This window comes from Chelonia mydas, chromosome 19, assembly GCF_015237465.2.
Source record: "Chelonia mydas isolate rCheMyd1 chromosome 19, rCheMyd1.pri.v2, whole genome shotgun sequence".
NCBI lineage: Eukaryota > Metazoa > Chordata > Testudines > Cheloniidae > Chelonia > Chelonia mydas.
In genome coordinates, this window is record NC_051259.2 from 3,195,139 (window position 1) to 3,222,108 (window position 26,970).

General features: G+C 39.5%; 1 protein-coding gene across 2 annotated transcripts in view; it reads right to left on the reverse strand.

Annotated features, from left to right (window-relative positions):
* Positions 1–26,970, reverse strand: part of LOC102940824 (argonaute RISC catalytic component 3) — a 65,062-nt gene that overhangs the window by 26,803 nt on the left and 11,289 nt on the right. For both annotated transcript variants that reach the window (XM_037881781.2, XM_037881780.2), the window contains exons 2-6: positions 22,638–22,809; positions 10,826–10,946; positions 9,286–9,494; positions 7,723–7,859; positions 763–897 (exon numbers count right to left, since the gene is read on the reverse strand). In XM_037881781.2, the coding sequence (XP_037737709.1) occupies positions 763–897; positions 7,723–7,859; positions 9,286–9,494; positions 10,826–10,946; positions 22,638–22,809 (774 nt within the window). The remainder of the gene's footprint in view (positions 1–762; positions 898–7,722; positions 7,860–9,285; positions 9,495–10,825; positions 10,947–22,637; positions 22,810–26,970) is intronic.

Consider the following 26,970-nt stretch of genomic DNA (forward strand, 5'->3'; position numbering starts at 1 on the left):
TTTTACAAACACAGGGGTCTGACTGGCTGTACCTTACCTTTTAAACTGATTGGTTCTTAAATGGAATGTACTCTTGCAGTGACAGAAAAAAATGTCCGGAAGGACTCTGCTCAAACCCTCCTAACAAGGTCTTACCCCTGCAAATTACTCTGTACACTGGAGTGCAAAGAAGCATGAAAGCAGACACCAAAGTAGTGTATGTAACGAAACTACCCAAACTTCCACCAACTAAATCAATTCTTCAAGATGGAATTTGTCCCCCCCTCAAGGTTGGCAAATACCACTCAGCTATCCCTGTTATATCACAATTGATATAAAAGTCATATTAATAAAATATTGGCAGACAATCAATGACTCCAGCTTTGAAAACCAATATATTTGTTTTGCCTCAGCATTTAAATAGCAGCAGGAGTGTTTGTACTACTGACATTATCTCCTAAATAAGAGTCAGCCATCCAGCAACGTGATTGCTTTGGTACATTCATTATCATAAGCAGTCTTACCATTTGACCTTTAAAGTGTCAGAGTTTATCTAGTATTTCATCTTTGTTGGGCTTTGCAGACAGTTTAAAGAGCCATGAAGCTCATGTATTAATTTTAGATCTAAATACAGTAAATATTGCAATTATTTTGGACACACTCACTTTTGATCCAGGTTATATTAGTTCTGAAACTTTCAGTTAATGTGTCTGTCATAACTAACCTTCTGAGCACATTAAACACAATCTGTTCCATGCTGATTAGAGATAACTTTCTACTCACCCTTTATCTCTTTGGTGAATTTTACCCGATGAGAATCAGTCAGAGGTCTTGGTTGTTCATCAATGTTATGAATGTCGAGAACTTCACACATGAACTGAATTACAGGTTGTGCTTTGTAGAAGGCAGTGGCAGAAACTAAGGGGAGAGGAAAAACACATGAAGGAAGAAAACAGCCATCTTGGAAAGCCAAAGAATCAAACAAATCATCTGATTTTTATTCAAAGTGAGCTCCAAGTGTATGTTTTGCAGCACTCAAGTTTTCTTCAAAACTTATTAGAAAGTTTTGTGACAGCTTAGTATTGAGCAATCAAGATCTGCAACCATACATCACCATGCTGTATACTAGTTTAGTTTTTGAGAAGACTATCTTCAGCCTCATCAGGATTTGAAAGGATGTTCCATATACACAGAGTGCTTGAGTAAGTGGTGGTGTTCAGATTATGACATCCTTCCTTTAGATACAGTTTGAAACCAAAACCAAAAGACGGTGTGTAAGGACACCCCTCTGCTGAAGACGCGGTCTTTTGGATAAAATGTAAAAGCAAGATCATGACCAATCAATGGCTCATTAAAGATCCAAAAGCACTTTGAGAGTTAGAGTGTTGTGACCTAGTCAAATTGCAATTAGGATAAATGGATTCTATGTTCTTAAACACTGTTTAGACTGTAAACGTTTTTCCTACATTTCTTGACCTAACTTGTGGCATTCAGCTTGTGTATATAACAAGAGGTACTTTTCAAGTCCATGAAGCAATAGGAAAATGAGTCTTTCTATCTGATATAAGGCTTAGAAAATGAGACCACATGTCAATCCAGGCAATTACATCATTACTGTAGTCTCTCCCCACCAGGCAGAAGACTCCTAAACTGCATTTAAACCAAGTAAATGTCTCTCTCTCTCTAGGTTCTTATCTAATATAGTATCCAAATAGCCAGAAGAAGCAGCTAGCAGATATCTTGGTTGTGGGTGGTGGAATTTCAGAAATGGAGGTCCTTCCTTGCCCCACTTTTCCTCATTCTCCATCTACCACTACATAAATAGCTCATTTCTGAGTTAATGAACTCTGATGCCACAAGCACTTGTGTTTGTCCTTAGGTAGGATGCAAAGAATTTCAACAGGTTGCTGGCACAAACAAGTCCATTGGAATTGCCAAAGAGGTTGGGAACTGTTGCTGTGAAGAGGCACTCTCACCAAGGAAATGCAACCCAGTGTCACAAGACATACCACGTACAGTATGAATAGAGACACTAAGACTTTGCAGAGAATCAAGGCCAGGTGTGCAGAAGCCAAAGGATTAATGTACTCTCCACATTTACTGCTTTTCTAAAGAGAAGCAGATTAGAAATGCAAATGAATTGTTTTAATTACCAAAAAAGGCAATATTAAGCCTGAAAAGAGCTTTTAACAGGTGATTAAAATTCTGCATTAAGAGATTATGTGCAATCTTTCTGGACTAAAAGTATTTCTATTTCCACATTCTCAAGTATTTTTCCAACATAAGTTTTAGTTCTGGTGAAAGGTCTTCAACCGACAAAACCTGGAGGCGGAAATCCTATACTTATCCCTCAAATTAGTAAAGTGCCAATGAGAGCACTGCACGTGCAGCAGCGACGAACGCTTCCCCCATGCTGCCCAACCAGTGTGCATGAATTCTGAGCTGACAAGACCACCTCTGAGTATGTGACAGTAGTTCAGTTTCTACAAGCCATTCAGTCCTTGACTACCCTGCTAAGACAGCCTATAAGATTACCAGTTATGGAGACCTGTGATGGACACCTGTGCTAGCCTAGGTAAGGGCTTTTCTACACTGGCAATTTACAGCACTGCAACCTTCTGGCTTAGAGGTGTGAATAAACACTCTCCTGAGTGCAGCAAGTTTCAGCGCTGTAAAGCACCAGCGTAGACAGTGCACCAGCACTGGGAGCTGCACTCACAGCGCTGGAAGCTATGCCCTGGTGAAGGTGGTTTTTTTTAAGAGCTGTGCCGTGAACACACAAAGCACATTAAAATGCTGCCGTGGCAGCGCTTTAGCGTTGCCAGTTTAGACTAGCCCTTAGATAACCTGAAATGGCCTATAAACAAACAAAAGTCTGTCCAGAGACTTTTTATGCAAAGTTGGTTCAGTAATACAAAGGAACAGGAGAGTAGCAATATCCTAATGCTACACTCTGTTCTCTACTAAACCTGAAGAGGCAAGGCAAGCTGCTTTTAAAGTAGACATATAACTAAAACTAAAAATGCTACCCACAGATCAGCAAGCCAAAGGACAAATCTTGTTCTAGCTGCCAACAGTGACATTACGCAGCAGAAGTTATTAATCATGTTCACTGTGGTAGTGCCTAAGGGCCAACCAAGAATGGGCCCTCATAGTACTAGGCATTGTACAAACACTGAATAGTAGATGGTCTCTGCCCCTAAACAGGGTAGACAGACACAGGGTGGGGGAAGAGGTAGAATACATAAGCAGAGAGACTTATGTGACAGTAGCAAACGGTGCTAGTTTCAAGATTTTCCTTTTTTCTTTTTGGATGGCTTAGTTTGGAACTATTCACATGTCCACCACTTTCTTCATATGTTCACTACTGTCGTCTAGCTCAAATATCCACATGCAAAGGAAATTCAAAATCTCCTTTAAGTTAAAGGAGCTATTGACAAACTTGCCAATAAAATTACTTTGTGTTTTCTGGATGTGCTTATTTCTCCTCTGAGACAGTCTAGAAAGTTATTTTTCACTTAGATTTTAAATAATGCCCTCATGTTTCTCTGACCAAATATGTTATATATTTTGGTGTAGTATTTTTTCCCCAGTACCCTTGCCTCATTCAGTGCGTGGAAAATTTCACCCCAAAATGGTTGAAGTTTGGCAAAGTTATAAACAGCTGAAAACAGGGACTGATAGTGGGAAGAATCAGGCAATCTTAACTTTAGGTGGTGCTATTAGCTCAGTCCGTACCTTCATTCAATTGAGGCCAAATATAGAAAGGCTGAGCAATACACTTAAGTCTTTAAATAGCAAAAAATATTAGACAATGAAATAGTGAATTAGCAGTTTATGAAGTTCCCAGGTCTCTTATGCTAAAACACCAAAATCCCCCATACAAATAATAAAAATTTTTCAGATATGCGTCACTCCAGTAAGCCGCCAACTTTGTATGACGCACTCTAGCAGACACCTACAGATGTCGATTACTGAATGAACACAAATAGCTTACGCCCCCAACAACTGGGGATCTGTGGTTCATCTCCATGGTAACAAAATTTGTGAAACTGATAGGAACAGATATTTTGCAGAGCACCTTGTATGCAGTAAGTGATCAAAACAAACTCCAATAATTTGACTGTAGATTTAATCTTGTCTCAAACCAAATTAGCAAAGTCATTTTCCCATAATCTGTTAAACACCAAAATTATTTCTATTTAGGAATTTCACTTTAATGTGATAGTCTGTTGCACATCCACTGTAAATCTTCTCTAGAACCGAGTAACTTCTACCAAGAAGATAAACACAACAAACCTTCTGGTTAACAAGACCTTATTCGGCAGTGATGGGGAAAGCTTACTTTACAAAAAGCAACAAGAGGCAAGACTCAGTGTCAGTGAGGATTAAGACTATTTTCTTTACAGCAAAAACCAAAAAACAAACTAGTCTCTCCTCAATATGCAGCATACATACTGTTGAGGATTTACTTGTAATAGCATAAAACTCAAATAATTTTAATTTAACTTTGCTTTTCAACCAATAGCAACAACAGAATTAACTGCTTTAAAAGGTATAGTTTTGGTTGGGTACACTGGATTTACAAAGAACTACCCCTCTTTTTACTTCTGTAGCTACTACCATACATGAGAAAAGAAAAGGATCAATTTTTTATTGCTCATTTTCCAAGAAGTTCAGTATGCAAGAGCACAGACTTCAGTATTTCTACTATGAAACCTCAGAATTCTCTGCCCTATTTTAATTACTGCACTAAGGCAGGCATTGCACATAGCTTGACTTAAACAATACTTGGCTTGGTATTAAAGAATATCAGCTGCTCCTATATGTCAACAACTGTAAGAGAGAATTATGATGTGCTTTAGACTCCAAGCATTGAGTCATTGCATTTCTCTTTTGAAATAATTGCATTTTTGGTAGTAAGTCTTAGTTATTCAATAGCTAGAAATTCAGAAAGATGTCAGCTAATGTGAACAATGCAATAACTTTGCTTGGACCAGTGGTTTTCAACCTGTGGTCTGTGGACCCCTGGGGGTTTCAAACTGTGTCTAAGATTTCCAAAGGGGTCCGCAGTTCCATTTGAAATTTTTTAGGGGTTCACAAACAAAATAAGGTTGAAAACCACTGGCTTGGACCAATCATTAATGACCTTTACAGTCAGAAATATTCTTGTGTTACAAGTGGGCCATTTAACTGAAAAACCTGGGTATGATTTGCTGATTGGTAGAATATTTTTGATCCTGCACTCCTTAAAAAATGCAAAACTCTCTGAATTAAATGGAAATTACAGAAATGGATCCGTTTGTCTTGTTTACTTTTACTATCCATGAGAAAATAATTGTGCAGTAAGCATGACCAGATATGAAAGTTGTCACATGTTCCCTAAACCTGCAGAAATAAGGAGTATCAATATATCCTCAGCTGCAACAATTATGTATTTCATTTCTGTCTCTGAAGCACATGAGCAAGACATAATGGTTACAAAAGTACGGAGCAAGCTGTCCCCTATTTCAATGTCATAATATGTTGAAAAATATATAAAACTCAAAGTCGCACCATGAGGATGTGGCTTTTGTCAACTTGTTTCTTGGTGTCCGCCCCTCTTTTGCTATTTTCTGCTCTACATTGCACATCTAGTGGCTTTCAAGTCTACCTAGCCTCAGGGTCTCTTGGATTTTAACTCTGCACCCCACCTACTCTAAATATGGTTTCTGCCCATTCATTTATTGCATCCTTTGCTAATCTTGCTAATGGGAAAGAAAGAAACACCATCAATCAAAGTGACCTGGCCTCCAACCTAATGGAACACCTGTGGCACTCCTGACTGCCCAAAAAATGGTACCAGCTTCAGTCTCAGCTCATAACTCCAACAATCCACATCTGGCTGTAATAGAGTATCTTTTCTCGGATTTTTAATTTGTGTGTGCATAGTTGGGAAAATTAATTTAACTTTGTTGCAATCTTTTGATAAAGCCTATTTAACACTATCATTATCATATGAATATTGCTTTGATGAAAGCAGTATCATCATAATTAAAGTGTAAGAAATAAAGCTGCTGTTTTAAATTACTGCAGCACCTAACTAACGGAGTCAAAAGTTTACATGATGTGTGGCTATTAAGAAGCGAAAAACTTAAAACTATTAGAAAACTAACAGCACTAGTCTTGGGGTACAGAGTACTCTCTAAGACAAACAGTTCCACAATCTCAGTCCAGATCCTATTACAGTTTTGTCTCCCGCACTCATGAATCTTTCCCTATTGGTCACAATGTCATAGTTCCAACTGAATGTAGCTGTCCTGAGAGGTAAGAGTCCCAGAAGGCTTTAAATATCAGGAGACAGACCCCGAACTGCACTAACTAGTTGGGATCCGCAGTACAGAGACATCCATTGCTTAGTAGAGGGGCTGATGAATTTTATACTATTTAGAGCATTTTCAGGCCTGTGGCTTCATCCCTATATAAAATTAAGTTGCAATAGTCAAACCTGCAATTCAGAGTGTGTGGGGGATATTATCAAGGCAAATCTTCAGCATTGAAGACTACACTAAAATGTTTGCATGAGATGCTGATCAATGGCCACAAGAGGTTGGTAGAATATTTCAAGCAGATTAAGCAGCACAAGCCATTTTCAGCCAGATCCCTTCAAAAAGAAAGAGCATGTTCCATTAAAACACTTTAAATTCATATGCTTTAGATGAATGCTTATCTCCTTGTAGTCTGTAGAATATTCCGTCTGAAAAGTACACCAACTGTTCTCTGAAGCCTTCTGTTAGGTCTTTAGTCTGTGCTGCTTAACTGCCAATCTCAACTAGTTCAATATAAACAAACAACTGTGATTTCTTCATCTAATTAGATAGAATACATCAAACCTGACAGCAACTATTGAATCATGTATTTGTACTGAAGTTTGTAAGGTAACATACTTTAAGTGTTTTGTCTAGGTACTGACAATTCTTTTCCAGAAACTCATTCCCCGTGTACCGGTGATAGTCTCCCTTACACAGAGGAAACATGTCATATATCTTAATTAACACACTTTTTGTTTCTTGATTAGGACAAACTAGCTTTTGGCCAAGTGTTTACACTTTGATGACAAATCCAGAAATACAAATACTAGGACTTCTAAATTCTTTGCAAGAAAAAGCCAGAAGACTGAATTAAGCCCACTGCAAAGGAACTAAGCCTGGTAGTAATTTTTTATATTTATAATGATAAACACACAACCATAAAGGAAGTCTTATAGCCAAGTCACAATATTGAAAATATAATCTTCAATCAGATAAATAATTTGTACTCTATGTAACGATTTTACAATAAAAGGCTTCAGAATCTTCAAACTGAGCCATTTACTTTTAGAAATAGCTTTTCATGTAATAGCAAATCTGGTTATGTATCTTGTAGCAACTCTAAATTTAAATAAAGCAACTAAATAGACAAGAGATTAATTTTTGTATTTTTCTAGAGTATATGCAAGAATACTTGAAATTAGCTATTTACTTTAAGCTTAATTTCTTAATTTATAGCAGAGAGAGAAAAGTTAAATTTGGGAGCTGATGATTTAATTGTGGGAAATGCTTTTGTTCCACAAGTTTTGAAAACTATTCCCACAAACAAAATGTACTATTCTGTAGTGCATATCTGAGTTTCATCAGTCAACTAGTTAACAGCACAGACATTTTTATTCTTAAAAGGTAACCTTCTCCATTCCATACCTCTATTATACACAAATCATTTACTTACCATCAATATTAAGCATCATTTTCCACATGGCAGGCCGAACAGACTGATGGAATCCAAACCATACTTCCCTGCCCCCTCCCAACGGGTGATCATAGCCCTCTGGAGCTGAGAAAAAGGAGCGGCCCACAGGGGTATACCTATTTAAAAAAAGAAAAGAGTAGCCATCTGTATATACTACTGCCTTCCATAAGAGTATTTTAAAAGCCTTATATAACAAGGATTATTATTCCACCTCATAAATTATTGTATGGATATTGATGTATATCAGTACCAGAAAGTCACATTTTACAAAATATAGCTATGATTTTGAGACTAAATTAACATTATTCTGTATGTTGCTGTTTCTATAGTGGTATTTTTAATTTTAGTCAAAGAAAGCATTACAATTTTTTTAAGTGACAGCTATTTATGATATTTAGACCAAATTAAAAAATAAATGTTAAAGATCTGAAATTAAATCATCCTTTCAGTAAAGCACGATCTTGACTGCAGCACAAATGCTGACTGGCAAGGTGCTTCTACAGAATAGTGTCTGGTGTATATTGGCTCCAGTCTTTCAGATATCCTTTTGCGCTAGCATGAAAGTGGGTATGTTTTACCAAAATGATGTGTTTTTAGTCCAGTTCACTAATTCACTTTCTATTATCCAAAACTTGGTGTAAGCAAAGAATTTGGAAAGTTATGTTGGCATTTAAGATGAACAATAGTTGTGTAACAACCTCTGAGAATACAACCATTTGGACGGATCATATTAGTGTCAAGGCCATTAGCTTTCATGTTTCTTTACAATTCAGGACAGTTGAAGGATTTTAGTTCCATAAAGAGACAAGATCATTTTGGCAAGTTACAGATACATTTCACCAATGTATTTCATTTCAACCTCTATAAGAGAAAACTGCCCTTGTGCCTCAAACCAATACTCAAACTTTAAAAGATAAAAGTAACCTCCAGTACATGAATAAAGCAAAATGTATATCAAAATTACACTAGCCTCCTTTGAAATTTCAGAATTCTGAGACGAGGAAAACAGATACTGTTAAAGAAAACTTATCTCAACTGTTTATCCAAAACATGAAGTTGCAGTTTTGTGAAATGTCAATGAATTAAAAAGGCTCATGCTTTCAGATAAGGCACATTACAAGTTACGTGGAGCCACTGCTAAACTGGAGTACACAAAAGATGCAGTGCTACAGTATATTGTAACCCTTATTACTTTGTTTCAGATTTCTTAAACAAATTTCTTTGTTTTGGATCTTCAAGTGTCTCATGGTCTTTAACAGTTTTTTGGGGGAAGATACTGTCTTGAATAATCCACTGTGGAAAGTCTTTGATATTACCTGTTCTGGGTCTGACCTTCCTGCACAAATATTCACACTCAGATAATATTAGCTTCAATTGACTCAGACCAGGAATCTCCCCAGGCCCATCAGTAAGACCTATTGTGTGTAGGGAATGGCTTAATTGATTTCTTCCTGCTATGTTTGTGCAGAAATATGAATGGACTTCACCCCAAAGTTTAAAAAAAGCTAATGGGAGAGAGGGAACGAAGATGAGAGAACCTACTTCATGGAGGGTAGGTGTCGTAGCACCACATCGACAGCATGAACAGGGTTAGTGCTGATTGGTTTGTCTAGTTCCAGAGGCTCAGGCAAGGTTCTTCCTGTCAAAACTTCATGCAGCAAGTGCCAGCTCACCCGAGAAACAAACTTTATTGACACCTTGAAGGGACGATCTTTTCCACCTTCTCCTGGTAATGTTACATCCAAATCTACCTGTTGAAGGGAATGGAGAAGCAGAACACAAGAGCTATTTAAAAGGCAAATGAGATACAAATAGAGCTCTTGACTACAAATGGTGCCATTTTCTCTTTCAGACAGTTAGCCTATGTTTGTCCCACCTATCCACAATCTGAAGTCAAAACTGGGGAGAAGGAACATTTTTCTTTTATTTGGCAGGTGTGGGAAAGTAGAAGGGGAGATCTGAGATAAGGAGGAAGAATCATATAAAGTGGGTGGAAGGAAGTTTAAAGTGATGATGACACTTTGCAGCAGCTCTTGGATTTAGCCTATAAAATAACTAATAGCAGAGAACAAGATCCTGTCAACACTTAATGTTTTGAGTTGTGTAAGCAACTGCTCAAAAAGAATGGTTCTCTCAGTCTGCCAGCACAGCTATCACACACTGCAGCATTATTTCCCTGCCCCGCAGAAGGGAGGGGAAAGAGAAGAGAAATGTTTTTATTTTAAACTTTTAGGCTACTGCAGCTATAAACATGCTGTAGACGACCCTTGTTCCTCTTTGCCCCTGGCAGCCTATATCACTATTTCTGAACATGGTTTGTGATCATGTCTGTTGAAACACACTGATTAAACACAGATTCAAAAATGATTACAAGCCAAGGTTTTGGATTGGGCTGAGAGTGGATAAACCCAGGAAACTGGATGCAACAAGCTGCATACGTCGCCTTAAATATGTGATCCATATGTTCATGTATTATCAGTCTAGCCACAAAGTGTGAACTCATTATCTTAAGAGAATTTTAACTTGAAAGCCTATTTGTGACTGTTTAAAAATTTTATTAAAACTAATGTTAAAAAATTATATAATACATAGGTTGGGAAAAGAATGTCTGTACATCTGGGTATATTGGCAGGGAAGAGGAGGAGGAGAGGTGGACCGGGACGAGAAGAGATGGGGTGGGGTCCTGGAGGAAGGGGTGGAGTGGGGGCAGGGCCTGGGGCTGAACAGGGTGTTTGAGGGGCCAAGAAAAATTTGAAATTCAAATGGGGGTCCTCAGGTTGCTAAAGTTTGAGTACAAGTATACTATATAGTATATGTTGTAAAACTGAGTATTTAATATGAGATCTCAGCGCAGAAAAATATCAAATACTATTAAATATTTACTGAGAAGATGGTAAAGACTATTACTTTCTGTATATTATGGGGTTTATGGATCATCAAGGTGTATATTAGGGAGGTTCTTATTGCATTTCAGATACCCTAGTGTATTTTCAATTATTTCTGAAGCTAATATTTTTAGAAAGATATTCTTGCTTTTCTGACAAGCTGTGTGTAACAACGGAAAAGTACCAATATGTCTTACCCCAGTGGTTGCTACAGGGAGTGGATTGGCTGTATAAAGGCTTCTCTTCCCATCATAAACTGGTCTCCGGTCCCCAAATATTGTCACTTTAAAATGCTGCACCATGGAGTCCACCACCTCCCTAAAAAAGGCACAGTTGTAAGAGAACAGAAATATCTACAATTAAATAGTCATGAAAGATTGTATCACTGAGAACAACTGCCTTCATATTTTTCACACACTTTCTTCAAGCAGTTTTCAGTAAGTTTATTTAGAGAAAATTAACTGATTCGCACTTGACTGATATTCCATAAAGTAGTTCAAGAAATTCAGACAAAATACTGAATAATGAAATGCTGAAGGATATGCAATACCACCAGCAATACAGTTGCTTACGAATCATTTATTTGTATTGCCATAGTACCCCAAAGCCTCATACAGGACTGATGCCCCACTATGCTACAAACACATTGGAAGCAGCTTACCTTCAAGCACTCAAACTGGAACTATGGAAAATGTACATGCTTAACCTTACAACTGGTGGTTATGCTCACTCCTGAAAACCATACAATTTTGAATGTTTTAGTTCATCCTAAAGATTTGTTAATCTATACATCAATCTGCAAAAAGGAGTTGGTTACTGTCTTCTCCAGGCTGCTTCAGTATTAAAAATACCCAAGAATGTTGGCCTTTTAAAAATTCTTAAATGTTTTTAAATCCCTACATTTTAATCCCACCCAAAGCCAAGATTACAAGTAACAAAAATTGAGTAGGATTATGGTTTATTGTGACTTTCTTTAACAGCGGTTAAGATTAATAAATAAAAAAATACAATAACCTAATACAGCCACTGAATACTACAAGAAAGCCACCAACACGGAATTTCCACATTCTTTTAACCCCTCACACAAGTTGTAATAGATTCAGGTAGGTACATAAGGAGTCCAGGGACTTTCCCTCTTTTGCAATCTATCTGACTAGAGCTGGCATCAAATGTTACAAAAAACCCACAAAAACTGCAAGAAACAAAAACCAACTTATCTTCTCAATGGCCTTGCAGCTGCTTCTTACTCTGCTAAGAATCAGGATTTTTGTTAGCTATAGCATACTAATCGTTCCCATTCTTAAATTACAATAGAGAGTGGGAGAAAATACTTAATTTGCATTTTTTGTTCCCAAACAGAAAAGTTTACTTATATGATCCTTCCTGAATGCATAATGTTAACCCAAAGTATTTCCATAAAATGACAAACACTTTGCTTCCTTTTTAAACAAAATTAGTAACAGCAGTTAAATTTCCCAAAACAATACTGTTTCCTAGGCCAATAAAATTAAAATGTTATCCAATCTGCAATTCTCTCCATTTTGAGGATTTTGTAACAGACTCAAATCTTAAACAAAAAAACTAGAAATGTGCACACACTTGCACTGTAACAAGACCTTTTTAGTGTCCTATTACTAAGGATTCTTCTTGCACACCACAATCAAGTCCCTCTTGTCTGAAAACCCCTCCCTACACTTTGGTGCACTGCCACTCTCCCTACACTATCTCCAACATACAACACAGACTATAAACTACGCAATGCCAATGTTTCAATAAATTCCAGTTTGCAACCTGTGACAAGAGCTGAACGAGAAAGATAAAGAAGGTGGGGAGAAGCGGGAAAAGAGGGAGACAGCTTCTATACCCTTTTACTAACAGAGCTATGTCTAATCTAACAGTTTCTAACTGGTTTCAGAGTAACAGCCGTGTTAGTCTGTATTCGCAAAAAGAAAAGGAGTACTTGTGGCACCTTAGAGACTAAGCAATTTATCTGAGCATGAGCTTTCGTGAGCTACAGCTCACTTCGTCGGATGCAGCTTCTAACTTCTAGCTTTCTAACTGCAGCTTTGCTCCATTGAACTTATCTGTACTGTGGTCTTCAAAAACCAGCACTGGTTAACTCAATAGGGAAGACTTATGGAAGAATTCAGCAAAGAGAAGTGAGAAGGGAAACAGAAGAGGAACATTACACTACAGTTTATATACTCTCATTCAAAATACTAGAGACAGCCTGCAAGAGACCAGGAAGTCTATTTCCAAAAACACTTCTTCAAAGGAAAAGGCATTTTGGTGTTGCATTAACTCTCACGTAGTGCAAGTCGTAGCTGCCCGTCTGCCTACCCAGGCAGCAGAACATTCTCTGGCCACTCATTTGTTCTGCAGACACAATGCCCCCTTTATTGGGCTCATTACAGCAATCTGTAGTACTTACTGTATATTAAAGATTTCAACAATTGTGTTTTTAGTTAATACCTGCCACATTTATATATATACATATTTTTTTACACACACACAGCTGGTGATGTTTTTAAACAGACAGCAAGTTTAGTGTAACCTACTATAAACAAATCTACTTAGCACATGCAGGATTTCAACAAAGATACCAGATTTCATGCTGTCATTTGCAGTAGGAATCACAGTAACTGTTAGTATTTAATTTGATCATGCAATTTAAAATATAAAACTTCTTGAGTCTTTCAAATAGGATTATAGTCTAATTTGACTATAAAAGGTATCTTCATAGTCAGAGTTGCTGCTTGTATGTACTGGAGTCACATGTGCTCACTTTAGTGACAAAATCAGTGCATTATTCATACAGAAAGTAATAAAGAGCCAATGCAGCTGAAGGAAAGTGAGATTTTTTTTTACAGGCTCACACACCAGCAGAATTTTTAACTAGATTCCAAATGCAGAAACTTCATGCAGGTATACAGAGATGGACCCCTAACTACACCTTAATTACACCTTTAATGCACTAGTTAAGCCAAGTTATGGCTAATGGATGAACTTGATTTTCAGATAACAAGGAAGGTTTGAAGGACCAGTCAATAGCATCTATTTATTTGCAGACAGATGGAAATCATAGATAAAAAAGAAATCCATTCAGTACCCACTTAAAAATAATATTTCAGAGTACAAGAGCATTTCAAGGAAACGTTTAAATGATGTGACCAGATAAAAATATTTTAGGGACATGAACTTTACAGTGCTACTGTAAATTAAGATCTTAATAAAAATTAAACTGGTATTTTATTATTTAAGCCATAAGAAAACATGGGCTGGATTCAAGTGGATATCAAACAAATACAGGTTTGTGGAGCTGAACCCAATACACAACATTACTATTTCTCTACCTGTGTTTGCAACTTTTACTACAGTGACTTTTACACGTGGAAAAGTATGCCCTTCTTGTTAGCCAAGCAGCCTCCTTGCCTTCAAATCGCTCCTCAAAACATTTTGCAAACACTCTAAAATTTACCACAGCTCAATCCATACACAGTGACTGAGACCTTCATAAAATGCTAGATGTCACTGAATGTACCCAGAAAATTGCCTGGAACAGAGGGACTGTATTTTAATATGTAAAGTAGCAAACACTTATACTGGTACTTAAAAGTTTACAAAATGTTGAGGACTAACCAGTTGCAGCTTAGTTTTAGCGATAATTAAGAAGTCATGGGTGGCAAACATCTGAACTATTCCAACTTCACCAAGAATAGAGTCTATAAATATCAGAGACCAAAAATATAAACACACAAAAAATTAGTCCATATTATCAACTATTTATAATCCTCCCCCAAACTCTGATTTACTATTATACACAAAAAACGGCATTAAAAGAGCATTAAGGATGCAAACGCAAACATTAGGAAATGCCAGAATTAAGACTGTTTGTGCAACCTTAATTCAGCCCCCTTGTGGACATGCATGACAGTCTTTAATAACATGATCCTATACTATATTTTCCACACAGCCCCTTGCCCAACTGGACCCACTCTCCCTCCTCCAATTCTCAGTTTCTCCTCCCGCCCCCAAATTCCAGTTCATCAGACACTGTCCCTATCTACTTCTCTCTCTCTCCCCCATTCAACTTTTGTTCCCTCTGCATTCTAATCTAATGGCTTCCTCCTCCATGCTGCCTGGGTGCCAGCAGTGGGGGAGTCAGTGGAAGCAGAGGGGAGTGTTGCACGGTTCTATGCTCTCAATTCTGGTGCCTGGCCCAAAACTGCTGGGAGTAGCCATTACAGGTGAAGTCTTTCTGAGCCCCCATAGCTGTGTGCTGGAGTAGCCATGTGGGGATGACAGGTGGAGTCTTGTCAACACTAGAAGCTGTGAGAGGCTTGAGTATGCTCAGTGAGGATAACCTTTGAAGATTTTAGCTGTTAAGCTCTAGGATGTCTCTACTCAGAATGTGCGAACTGCGATTTTCAAAGGTCAACTTTGAGTGGATTTTTTACGAAGACAGCAAAAGGCACATTCCTGACACAAAAGCTATCCCCCCTTGGCAAATTTCAAATCCCGGCTCCAAAGCTAGAGCATTTCAAAGAAAAGGCTGCAACATTTTTTTTAGCATACGCAATTGAATAAAACATTTTGGCCAAAGTTTTCCTAAAATTTACTCAAGGGAGGCACCCAGTATGAAAGATTTCAGCCTGAATTTGCCAAAGTCTGACAAAGTTACAAGCAACTGAAAACAAGGTCTTCTTATTGGAAGTGTCTATCAGCTCTACCTATCATCACAAAGACATGTTAAATAGCCAAACCAAATATTCTGACAAACTCTGTCGTCGCCTGAGACTACTTTAAAAACTCATAGCACCTAATTATAGTGCATAATCAATAAAAGATTAATTGAAGTTCTCACAAACCCTTACCTACAGCATTGTAACCATACTTTAATACATGAGACCACAATAAAAAAGCAAATGGGAATATGAAAGGTGGTGGGCTCCTGGTTTTTGGAAGTGCTCTACTTTGATATTACTCCCCAATCGTTTATTTCAAGTCATGTGTGATACTCAGAGTTTTGTAAAATTTCCCACCTTTTAAGTGAGATAATTAACTAGACACACCGTGAGCTGTTGCACTCTCTTTGATGTGGTTCTCTCAAGAGACTTCAGCACTTGTACTGCGGCAACTGAAAGAAAAGCTTCCCAACAGTTAGTGTTTTGTTGGGTACTTTCCTCCAGATCAGATCAGTGCGATAAATAATGAAGGCACTCCATTAGTTTGCACTCCAGAAGCCCTCATTTACAGCTTTTAGCAAAGTGGCAGTTACAACACAGTAACAGAATCCTATGAAGCCATCTGAAATCAACCTAAGAGAAAGTCAGCCTAGAGTAGTTTACATTTCTCCCGCATCTTGAAGATTATCATTCTATCACACTGTTCATTTGATGAAGCTATATGTTAATAACCAGCAAATCACAAGAGTAAACTTACACATCAAACCGATTGTCAAGTGTTGGTTCTTCCATTATAAACCCGTTTGGTGAAATACCATCTTTAGTATTTATAAGGTGCCATAACTGCAGCACTTAACTGTCAGCTGAAAAATATTGGAGAGACAAGATGGGTGAGATAATATAGTCTATTGGACCAACTTCTGTTGGTGAAAGAAGTTTTTGAGCTCCACAGAGCGCTCCTAAAAGCTCTGTGGAGCTCAAAAGCTTGTCTCTTTCACCAACAGAACTTGGATGAATAGACTATATTATCACAGCTACCTTGTCACACTCAGATCCTGGAACCAAGATGGCTACAACAACACTGCAAAGCTGAAAAATATTCATCTGAAACATACTGACAATCAGGATTATCAGAACCTCAGATCAAAAGCAGGAAGAGGGGTAGAACTGCAAAATCAACAAGTTATCTACAGTAGATACATGAAAAACAGCATTGAATCTCAAGGAAGTCATGAGGGAAGAAGCTTTTCTCTTTCTTTTTTTTAATTATGTCATGGCTGCAGAAATTGGTCTTTTACTTCATTATTGTGGAAACCACCTATCTTGCCAACTGGCAAAATGCACTGCATGACACACCAAGAAAAAAGTATCTCACTCTCTTTCCATCAGAACTATTCAATTCAGAGGAAGCAGACAGGAAATATGAAGTTATTCATCTTCCTTACAAGTTATCATAAAATGATTCATCTTTTCTATTGGCACATTTTGGACCAATCTAATTCCTTCTGAACTATAGAGATGTATTTTGCTCTAAAACTCATGATATTAAGGACAATATACAAATTAAATATTGCTTACAACAAATTACATTAAAAGTACTTCCAGGCTACAAGAGTCAAGCACTCAACTGGGATGTGTTAGGCTGTACAGGCAACCTTGGTTCTGGCACTGAAATACTGTCTGCTTTCCTCCGTAGCCTTGACATATTTAACTTTTTTAAAAAATCTGTTTCCTACTTTACAAAATCACAAGTGAAAAAATTCCATCACGTGGACCCACATTGACCACCATATGGGTCCACAGCTATTTGATTGACAGAGTATGAACAGATGCTCAGAAATCCTGGATTCAATTTCAGGCTCTAAAGGAGAGTGGTTAGACCCTTCTACCAATATCCCCTAGCATGTTCTCCTGCAGCTTGCCCTGGCCTCTCACCGTTTTTTACCCCTGGCACCACAACGACCCCCAGCACCTAGGAGAAGATTTGCAGAGAAAGTCCTGCTCAGCCTCTGCAATCCTTGCCTACTCTATGTTCAAGGCATAAGGACTCTTCAGATAATTTAGATGCTAGATTTTAACAAACCTCAGAGCATGTTCAAGTGTCAATTTCTGGGAGACCTGTAACATCCTAATAGGGTAGATTTTTATATGCACAGCAAAAGTCAACTCCTCTGAGCCCAGAGCGCCCTCCTTGTCAAAGATCAAGTACCTACTTCAAAGAGTATGTAGGTGTCAGTATCTCAAAGGTAAGAATTTAACAAGGATTTTTTTTGGCCAAATCTCATTTTAGGAAGAGCTGAAAATTTAAAAATTATTCAGCTGGGGCAGAGATTTGGCACGGAAAATTTCAGCCCTAGAGTTTGGCAAAGTTAAAAGCAACTGAAGATGGGTCTTATAAATGGAAAGTTAGACTATCTTAACTATAGATGTTGCTGCCAGCTTCACCTATAACACACGCAACCTGCACAAAGCACACAAATGAGTTTTCGGAAGGATGCAGTGTAATATTACACTGCATGCCTGACATGCAGATTACATGGAATAATTTAATACCACATTCCTTGTTTCAAATTTGACTCTAAAATCTGAAATTAAGTCAGCAGTGACCAAGAAACAAGACTCATCTTTATCTATAGACTACAACTGCAGAATGGGATAGAATTTTATATTTATAATTCAATATTTTAGGATAGCCCTATTATAACAGATGAACAAACTCTGCTTGTGACGTATACCAAATTTATGTAACAGGAGTCAGTACAGTTTGACCTTTCTGAACCAAGACAAAACCTAACTATATCCTGCTTATGGGTCTTTCAGTTTCTACATAAAGAAAAAGTGAGCTATGGCTGAGTCAAGATCATGCTGAATATCAACTACAGCTTGATTATAGTTCACCCTTGGGTTCAGTTCAGAATGGCCCTGGCAAAAACGAAGACAAAAATCACAGCTGACATTAGATGAATTCTTGTTCTAGAACAGCAGCAGACATAAAAGTTTTCCTATTTAACCACAAACCTAGAAAAGTAAGCAGACCACCAAGGGATTTAATTGACCCAATCATGCTGTAAGTATTAGGAAAACAAAGGGCTACTGGTGTTTTGATGAGAGGGGGGAAGAGAAAGAGAAAGGACCTGAGACACACCAGGGAAGAATAATAGAATTGTAGGACTGGAAGACCATAATGTAAGAACATAAAAATGGCCATATTGGGTCAGACCAAAGATCCATCTAGCCCAGTATCCTGTCTTTTGACAGTGGCTAATACTAGGTGCTTCAGAGGGAATGAACAGAACAGGGAATCATCAAGTGATCCATCCCGTCGCCCATTCCCAGCTTCTGGCAAACAGAGGCTAGGGACACCATCCTTGCCCATCTTAGCTAACAGCCATTGATGGACCTATCCTCCATGAATTTATCTAGTTCTTTTTTGAACCCTGTTATAGTCTTCGACTTCACAACATTCTCTGGCAAGGAGTTCCAAAGGTTGACACTGTGTTGTGTGAAGAAATACTTCCTTTCGTTTGTTTGTTTTAAACCTGCTGCCTATTAAAGGGACCTCAATAGATCTTCTAGTCCTGTCCCCTGCACTCTAGGCACACAAAGTAGGACCCCTAGATCAGGGGTTCTCAAACTTCATTGCACTGTGACTCCCTTTTGCCAACAAAAATTACTACATAACCCCAGGAAAGGGGACTAAAGCCTGAGTCCCACCACCCTGGGCAGGTGGTGGGGGAGCCCAAGCCCCAGGCCTTCAGCGCAAGGCAGGGGGCCTGTAACTTGAGCCCTGATGCCCATGGCTGAAGCCCTTAGGCTTCAGCTTCAGCCCCAGGTGGTGGGATTCAGGCTTCAGCTTCAGCCCCGGGCCCCAGCAAGTCTAAGCCAGCCCCGGCGACCCCATTAAAATGGAGTTGCGACCCACTTTGGGGTCCTGACTCACAGTTTGAGAACCACTGATCTAGACCATCTGACAGGTGTTTGTCTAACCTGCTCTTAAAAATCTCTAACATCCCTAAGCAATTTATTCCAGTACTTAACTACCCTGACAGTTAAGAAGTTTTTCCTAATGTCCAACCTAAACTGCCCTTGCTGTAATTTAATCCCATTGCTTCTTGTCCTATCCTCAGAGGTTAATGAGAAAAAATTCTCCCTCCTCCTTGTAACAACCTTTTATTTACTTGAAAACTGCTATGTCATTCCCCCCACAGCTCTCCTCCCATAGGTCTTCTCTTCTCCAGAAAAACAAACACAGTTTTTTTTCAATCTTCCCTCATAGGTCATGTTTTCTAGACCTTTAACCATTTTTTGTTGCTCTTCTCTTGACTTTCTCCACGTCTTTCCCTGAAATATGGTACCACTGGACACAATACTCTAGTTGAGGCCTAATCAGCACAGAGTACAGCAGAAGAATTACTTCTTGTGTCTTGTTTACAACACTACTGCTCATACATCCCAGAATGATGTTTGCTTTTTTTGCAACACTGTTATACTGTTGACTCAAATTTAGCTTGTGATCCATTATGATTATTTACTTCAGACGATTTCTCCGGATTGTCCAGATGATTTTGAATTTTAATCCTATCCTCCAAAGCACTTGCAACCCCTCTCAGCTTGGTATTATTCACAAACTTTAAGCGCGTACGCTCTATGCCATTAGTTAAATCAGTGGTTTCCAAACTTTAACAGCCCGCGAACCCCTTTCGCTAAATTGTGAAATCTCATGAACCCCCTCCTAAAAATGAATATTTCAAGGGATTTAAGTTTAAATTTCCTCTGCACTCCGTGGGGCTCCTGCTGCTGGACCCCGTTGACCGCCCCAGTCAACTGAGCTCCACTGAGCTTGGGCTGCAGGTCCCGCTGACCGCCGGGGCTCAGGCTGCCAGCCCCAACTGCCCGGCCCCGCTCTCCCTGGGGCTCAGGCTGCCAGCCCCAGGAGGAGGGCTGGGGTTCGGGCGGCCGGCTCCTCCACCGATGGGGGCAGGGCTTGGGCTGCCAGCCCCATCTGCCTGGCCCCGCTCTCCCTGGGGCTTAGGCTGCCAGATCCGTGTGGAGTGCTGGGGTTCAGGCGGCCGGCTCCCCCGCTCATGGGGAAGGGCTCGGGCTGAACTGCCCTGCTCCTCTCTCCCTGGGGCTCGGGCTGTCTGTCCTGCAATCGGGTCCCACCTGCTGCCTCCAATGCCCAGGGTCCTCTGGCCGCCATTAGTGAAATTTTTCTGGCCAACGCCCTGTAACGTTCTGCGAACCCCCAGTTCGGGAACCACTGATCTAAATCACTGATGCAGATATTGGAGAACAGAACCCAGAACTGATCCCTGAGGTACCCCACTCATTATGCCCTTCCAGACTGACTGTGAACCACTGAAAACTACTCTCTGGAAACAGTCTTCCAGCCAATTTGGCACCCCACCTCATAGTAGCTCCATCTAGGCCAGTGTTTCTCAAATGCAACCACCAAGTGATTCTTGTGCGACCATAGCTTTCTGGCCAGTGACTGAGGAAGGAGGGCAAAGAAGAGGCCCCTCTCCCAGGATCACCAGCAGGGGTTGTGCCCTGCCCCCTCTACAGTCACAAATACCAGAGGAGCAGTCAGTCAGTGTGAGTTCCCACCTTCCCAGGGGCGCTGGCTCTGGCCCCGCGCTCACCACCACCACTTCCCCATTGCCCAGGGCCCCCACTGCCTCCTCTGGCCCTGGGCGTGGGCCACGTGGTGACGGGCTCCATCCTGAGCCACAGGATTTTGGGCTCTGGCCACAGGATCCAGCCCCAGCCCCACGGTGGTGGGTGCCAGCCGCATGCTCTGTGCCCTTGCCAGATGCTCTTGCTGCTGGTCTTTGGGCTCCAGCCATGCGGCAGCAGGTGCTGGCCACAGGCTCAAACTCCCATCCCCCCAGGCACTCCCTGCCTCCCCCAGTTCCCCATCCATCCCCCCAGACACCCACTGCCTCCCCCAGTTCCTCATCCCCTCTGGCCCCCAGCTGTCTTCCTCCCCACCCAGGGCTTAAATTTGTCCCCCACCTTGCCAGGGCTGAATAAGTCTGTTTCTGGGAAAAGTAATATTTGTATGTTTGTTAATATCATTTTTCATTGCCTCCCAGCTAGCTAGTCTGCTGCTGTGAAAAGTGATATTAAGAAACACAGAAATATCACTTGTCACAGAAACAGACTAGCTAGGAAGTCGAAAAAAAGTAAACGAAAAAGACAAGAACATGCAAAGCACATTATTTGTTTCTATTCTGTTTAGGTCCAGTAAAGAATAAACACATTTTTATTATTGAGTCTGCAACATCCTACATAAATACATTACAATGATTTGGACATGTATATGTGCATATTTATTTGTTTTTCCTAAAGGCAATTAAGTATTTTAGGAAAAATTGTCAGAGGAGCCACCAGCAAAAGTTGGTGACTGCACTCTGAGGCCACCAAAAAAATTTGTCGTGGGAATCCCTGATCTAGGTTGCATTTCCCTAGTTTGTTTATGACAAGGTCATGCGAGACAGTATCAAAAGCCTTACTAAAGTCAATATATACCACATCTACCACTTCTCCCTCTCCCACCCCATCCACAAGGCTTGTTACCCTGTCAAAAAAAGCTATTAGGTTGATTTGACATGATTTGTTCTTGACAGATCCCTGCTGACTGTTACTTAACACCTTATCTTCTAGATGCCTGCAAATTGATTGTTTAATTATTTGCTCCATTATCCTTCCGGGTATTGAAGTTAAGCTGATTCGTCTGTAGTTCAGACTGAATTCTACTTAACTCAGCTACACTAAACCGGGTGAACAAGAGCAGAAATTTAGACATGAAAAAAGAAGCTGGCATCATAGCATTATAGTTTACTGTAAATCTCTAATACTGCATTTAAAATAAATTAGGCTTAAGATATGCATGTAGGATCGAATCTTTCATCCTTTACTCCTGGTTAATTGCGCACTGAGAAATGTGTGAGAAATCTTGCCTATTTCATTTAAAACTCAATGATTTCTGGAAAAAAATTACTATTTGCCTTTGATATTATTAGCCAGCACAATATATTCCAACTATTTTATTTACTTTGATTCTGCAAGATACCATACCATCCCAATACCACTGGGAGACATATTATAAATAACTCAGACAGACACATTTGGGAACAAATTCCTATTCGCTAAACTTGAGAGAGCATACAGTGGAAGATATCTTGATTAGAAGTCACTGACATCTCTTAAAATAAGATACTGTGAAATAACTTTATAGTTCTAATTACTTCGCTAGGATCTTATGTTGCTTAAAGATTTCAATATAGTTTAGATTAAATTACAACTTCTGTGACCAACTTACCTGTTCACCCTGCGAGGACACTTATCTGGTTTAATATCCACCTCATAGAGGTAGACATCAATCTTTGGGATTTCAACTTGGAAGCAGTTGGCCAGCAATTTAATAGGTTTGCCCATGGTGCCATAGCCGGGACGTCTGGGCACCATGAGAAGGGGCTGTGCCCCGACGGGTCCTGTAAAAGAAACAATACAGTTTAGAAACTGAACACAATGCTTAAACTATGTGGTGAAGTTACTACTTGGTGCTATTATAGCACAGTTAAAATGCATATGCTCTTTACATTTGTATATATACACTGGGTAGAACAACAAAGGAGGTGATGCAATAATAACGGAAGAGCAAACAGCCTTCTCAGGACCTTAAATATATCATCTCATACTTCATGGGGAAGAGGTAAAGCGATTGTAAGAGAATAAAAATAAGAAATATAATGCAGGAAAAGGCCAAAGTTTAACGTAAGACAGCATTACAAGACCCAGACCAGTGAAAAATGGGCCATGCAACTGTCCCATCAGCTTCCTGGACAAAGCCAAAGGGTTTCAGGGAGCAGCATAGGTCTACCCTCAAGTAACATACAACATGGGATGGCACTCAAAAGCTCTCCTTCTGTTTAAGTCATCAGCTCTCAAAGTAGTGACAGCAAGCAGACCTAGCTCTCCTCTAACCTTCCCACGAAGAAAATGAAGTGAGGAACATTAACTTCTGTGATTGCTGTGACCAAAAGTGTGCGTTTTCTTTTGACCGTTCATTATTGTGGAAAGTCCATTTTAGCCACTATTAAAATGGAAAATTTTAAAAGCTTGTTTACAGACCATCCTAATGGTAATGGACAGAGGTGCAACAGAAATCACAGGATGGTCTATACAGGCCAAGGCTCATGTACTTTCTTTGTTTACACAGTAAAATATGCAGGCACCAATGATATGATGGGCATGATCCTGGCAGAGATTATCCATTTTCAGCCAGCAGAGCGGAATGAATAACAGTAAAAGCACCAGCTGCAAGATAGTTGCATTTGCCAGAACTCAGTGACCCAGAAGAGACGTGTAGCTGAAGAGTTTCAAGCAATGTCAGTGTGCTTTGTTACTAAACAAACAAATTAAATTACTTAAGCAGCTGTAGGTATTATTTTATAAAACCAACAAAATCTGAAATAGGAGAAGAAAGGTGCTTTCTAAACTTGTACAAATGTATGTCACTGGCTAATTTATTTAGCATTCTAAGTTAATGCTTCTTTGGGTTCTTGAAGCATCTTAGTCTGAAAGATGGACACAGATAAGAGCCTCAGCACAGGAACTGGGTTACATATGCCTTGCCCAGAACCAAGCACACAGCTAATATTAAGAACGGACAGTCTCCAAAAATTACGAAAATCTAGGAAATCTTTGCTTGCAGATTATTCTTTCCCGTCAAGAAACAGACTATAAACCCAATCTTATTTTGAGTTGCTTTGGAGTTTTTAAAATTACTCATCATACAAATGTCATGATTTGCAGCGTTCAATTAAGTCAGTTAAAAACTCTCCCCCCTACTCCTACTCAGTGACGCAGATTGTACAGTTCCTGCCCACTTGCTTTTCTTACAAGAGTTAAAATGTCAAGTGCTGGGGAAAACTGTCTTATCTGCCATTTGATTAATCTCATATAATCTTCCAGGAATGGTCATTTCCCTTTACTTTGAGGGGAATTGTGTGCTGGGGAACAGAGAAGAACAACAGTTACAAAACAGAGTTTGTATTGTAAAGGTATCTAGTTCTACACAGAAAGATATATCCAAAACCAAAAAAATCAGAAATCTCAACACAAGACTGAAAGTAAAAGCAAAAAAACATCAAGCACCACATTAAATGTTCACACAAACTATGTTCTGGCAATTACTGCTCCCAATGCAGAGATTGGGTGGTTTACTTCTGCCTTCAGAGCTGGGCTCCAGGCCAACAGCCACCACTTTTCAGCTGCCCAGCTCTGAAGGCAGCACCGCCACCAGAAGCAGTGCAGAAGTTAAGGTTAGCAGTACCGTAACACTCCCTACAATAACCTTGTGACCCCACCACCAGCACCACCACCACCACCACACACACACCTACCTCCTTTTTGGGTCAGGATCCCTACAATTACAACACTGTGAAATTTCAGATTTAAAGAACTGAAATCATGAAATTTATGATTTTTAAAATCCTATGACCATGAAATTGACCAAAGTGGACATGAATTTGGTAGGGCCCTACCAATAAGAAAGAGCAGCTCTGGAATTAACTGCTCCAGATTCATTTTAGCAACACAGACGTAAACAAGAGCAAAAGATACCTATTAGAAAACATCCAGGTCACACTATTCTATAAAAAAAATCTTCCATACAAATGACCCAATATCTTACAAAAATATGGTTACAAAGAGCATGCTTTCCATAGTTTATGGAAGGCTCACGTACATATGAAGTACTATTGCGGCTGTCAGAATTAGAGTATAGCACCTTCTTAATGATTAGCTAACCTTGCGAAATCAAAATTAAATGTAAATGGTAAGAGCATTTACCAAAGCACAGCTAGTTTACCTCAAATGGCCAACCTGGAGATGCAATTCCTTAACTACAGTCAAGCACTGAGAAAGAGAGGGCAAGGAGGCAGAAAGAGCAAGAAAATACGGTATGGTGGGTTTTCTTGCAACCACACTCTCTGGAAAGTGTTTTGTTAAACCGAATATTTGCGCCAAATACTCCTTCTCCTGCTGCCACCAAGCAATACATTATACTAACGTATGTGGCCACGGCTGAAGGAAATGATGGTACCCCATCCATTTACTTCTTTTGTTCAGGTTAGCAAAATCCTAATGCTCAGCTGCATGAGACGACAAAAAACTAGAAACAAATTAATAAGATTCAGCTACTCTTCATTAGGCAAGCTGCTGGCCTACACTTTAAAATCTGGCGTGCTGTAAATGGCACACCCAATCCAGAGCTGGTTATAAAAATAGTTTTCCAGCCTCAGCTCCCCTACAAAACAGTACTGAGCAGCAGAAGAAACAAATACCACTACTTTGCCAAACTCCTTCCCTAGATCCACTCATTCAGTTGCATCCCACATTGCACTTCAGAAAATTGTGCATGCCAACTCTGCATTCTTCCTGAACAGCAGTACAGCATATACGTGACATTCTTTGGAATTGACACAAACTGAGGAATGAAGAATCACGACAGATAACGGCTTATAAACACAGGTCTGCACAATTACAAGCTTAATTTAGTGTAACAATTTTAAACAATTGTAGCCAAATTCCAATTGTGTTTACCTTCTTTTTGTGTTTGAGACCTAGGTTGTCAGACAAGTCACTTAAAAAATATAACCTTCCATGTGTATGCTGTCAGTTAATTCCCATCCACCACTGTCCCAATAAATTTACACATGCTGAAAATGGCTTGCTTTTAAAAATATTTGGACATTTGTTTGTGTATTATAAAATCTGTGTCACTGACTTATAACTTGTGACTCAAATCCCAGTAAAACAACAAGTGAACGAAGTGTTTGGATGACAGCTAACATTCCTATATCACATTAATGAGTCACTTACCCTCATGCCTTAGGATTTTGTAAGGCCAGTGGAAATAAATACGAGAACCAAAAGTATTAGAGTATACGAGTTACTTACTGCTACTACTATAAAGTAGGAGTATGATTTGCAGGACTAGTTAATGTTAACTCTCCCTCACCAAAAATCGTAAACAAGTCAGTTGAGGTTTTTAAAAACTTCTTTCTAAAAATATTTCAGCACTGCCACCAGTACAAAGCAGAATTCACTCAAGGTCATATAACAAGAAAAAAACCCAAAGAAACTACACAAGGGCAAAGCAGTCAATTGTTAATAATCTTGTAAAAGAAATGAAAGAAAAACAGACTTTGGTGTATAAGTACTATTCCATTTTTCAGACACTGAAAAAATGCCTTATGCAATGTTTATACATTACATAACATGTACTTGAAAATCCCATTAAAAACTTAAGCCAAATGTGGCTAGCCTGGAAGAGGGAGCGGGGTGTGCACAGTGCTTGACAGGTGACAATATTCAGAAAAAAGAAAAGGAGTACTTGTGGCACCTTAAATTTGTTAGTCTCTAAGGTGCCACAAGTAATCCTTTTCTTTTTGCGGATACAGACTAACACTGCTACTCTGAAACCTGTCAAATATTCAGAAAGACATCAGAGGACCAGACATTGGGAATCAATTGGTTCAAAAGAGAGGTTTTCGAAGTGTGAGGAACTGACTGGGCCCTCTGAAGGGCTGGGGTCAAGAGGAGGGTCTGTCTGTGTGGTCTCAGCTGCTGGCTCCCATGGGTACCAG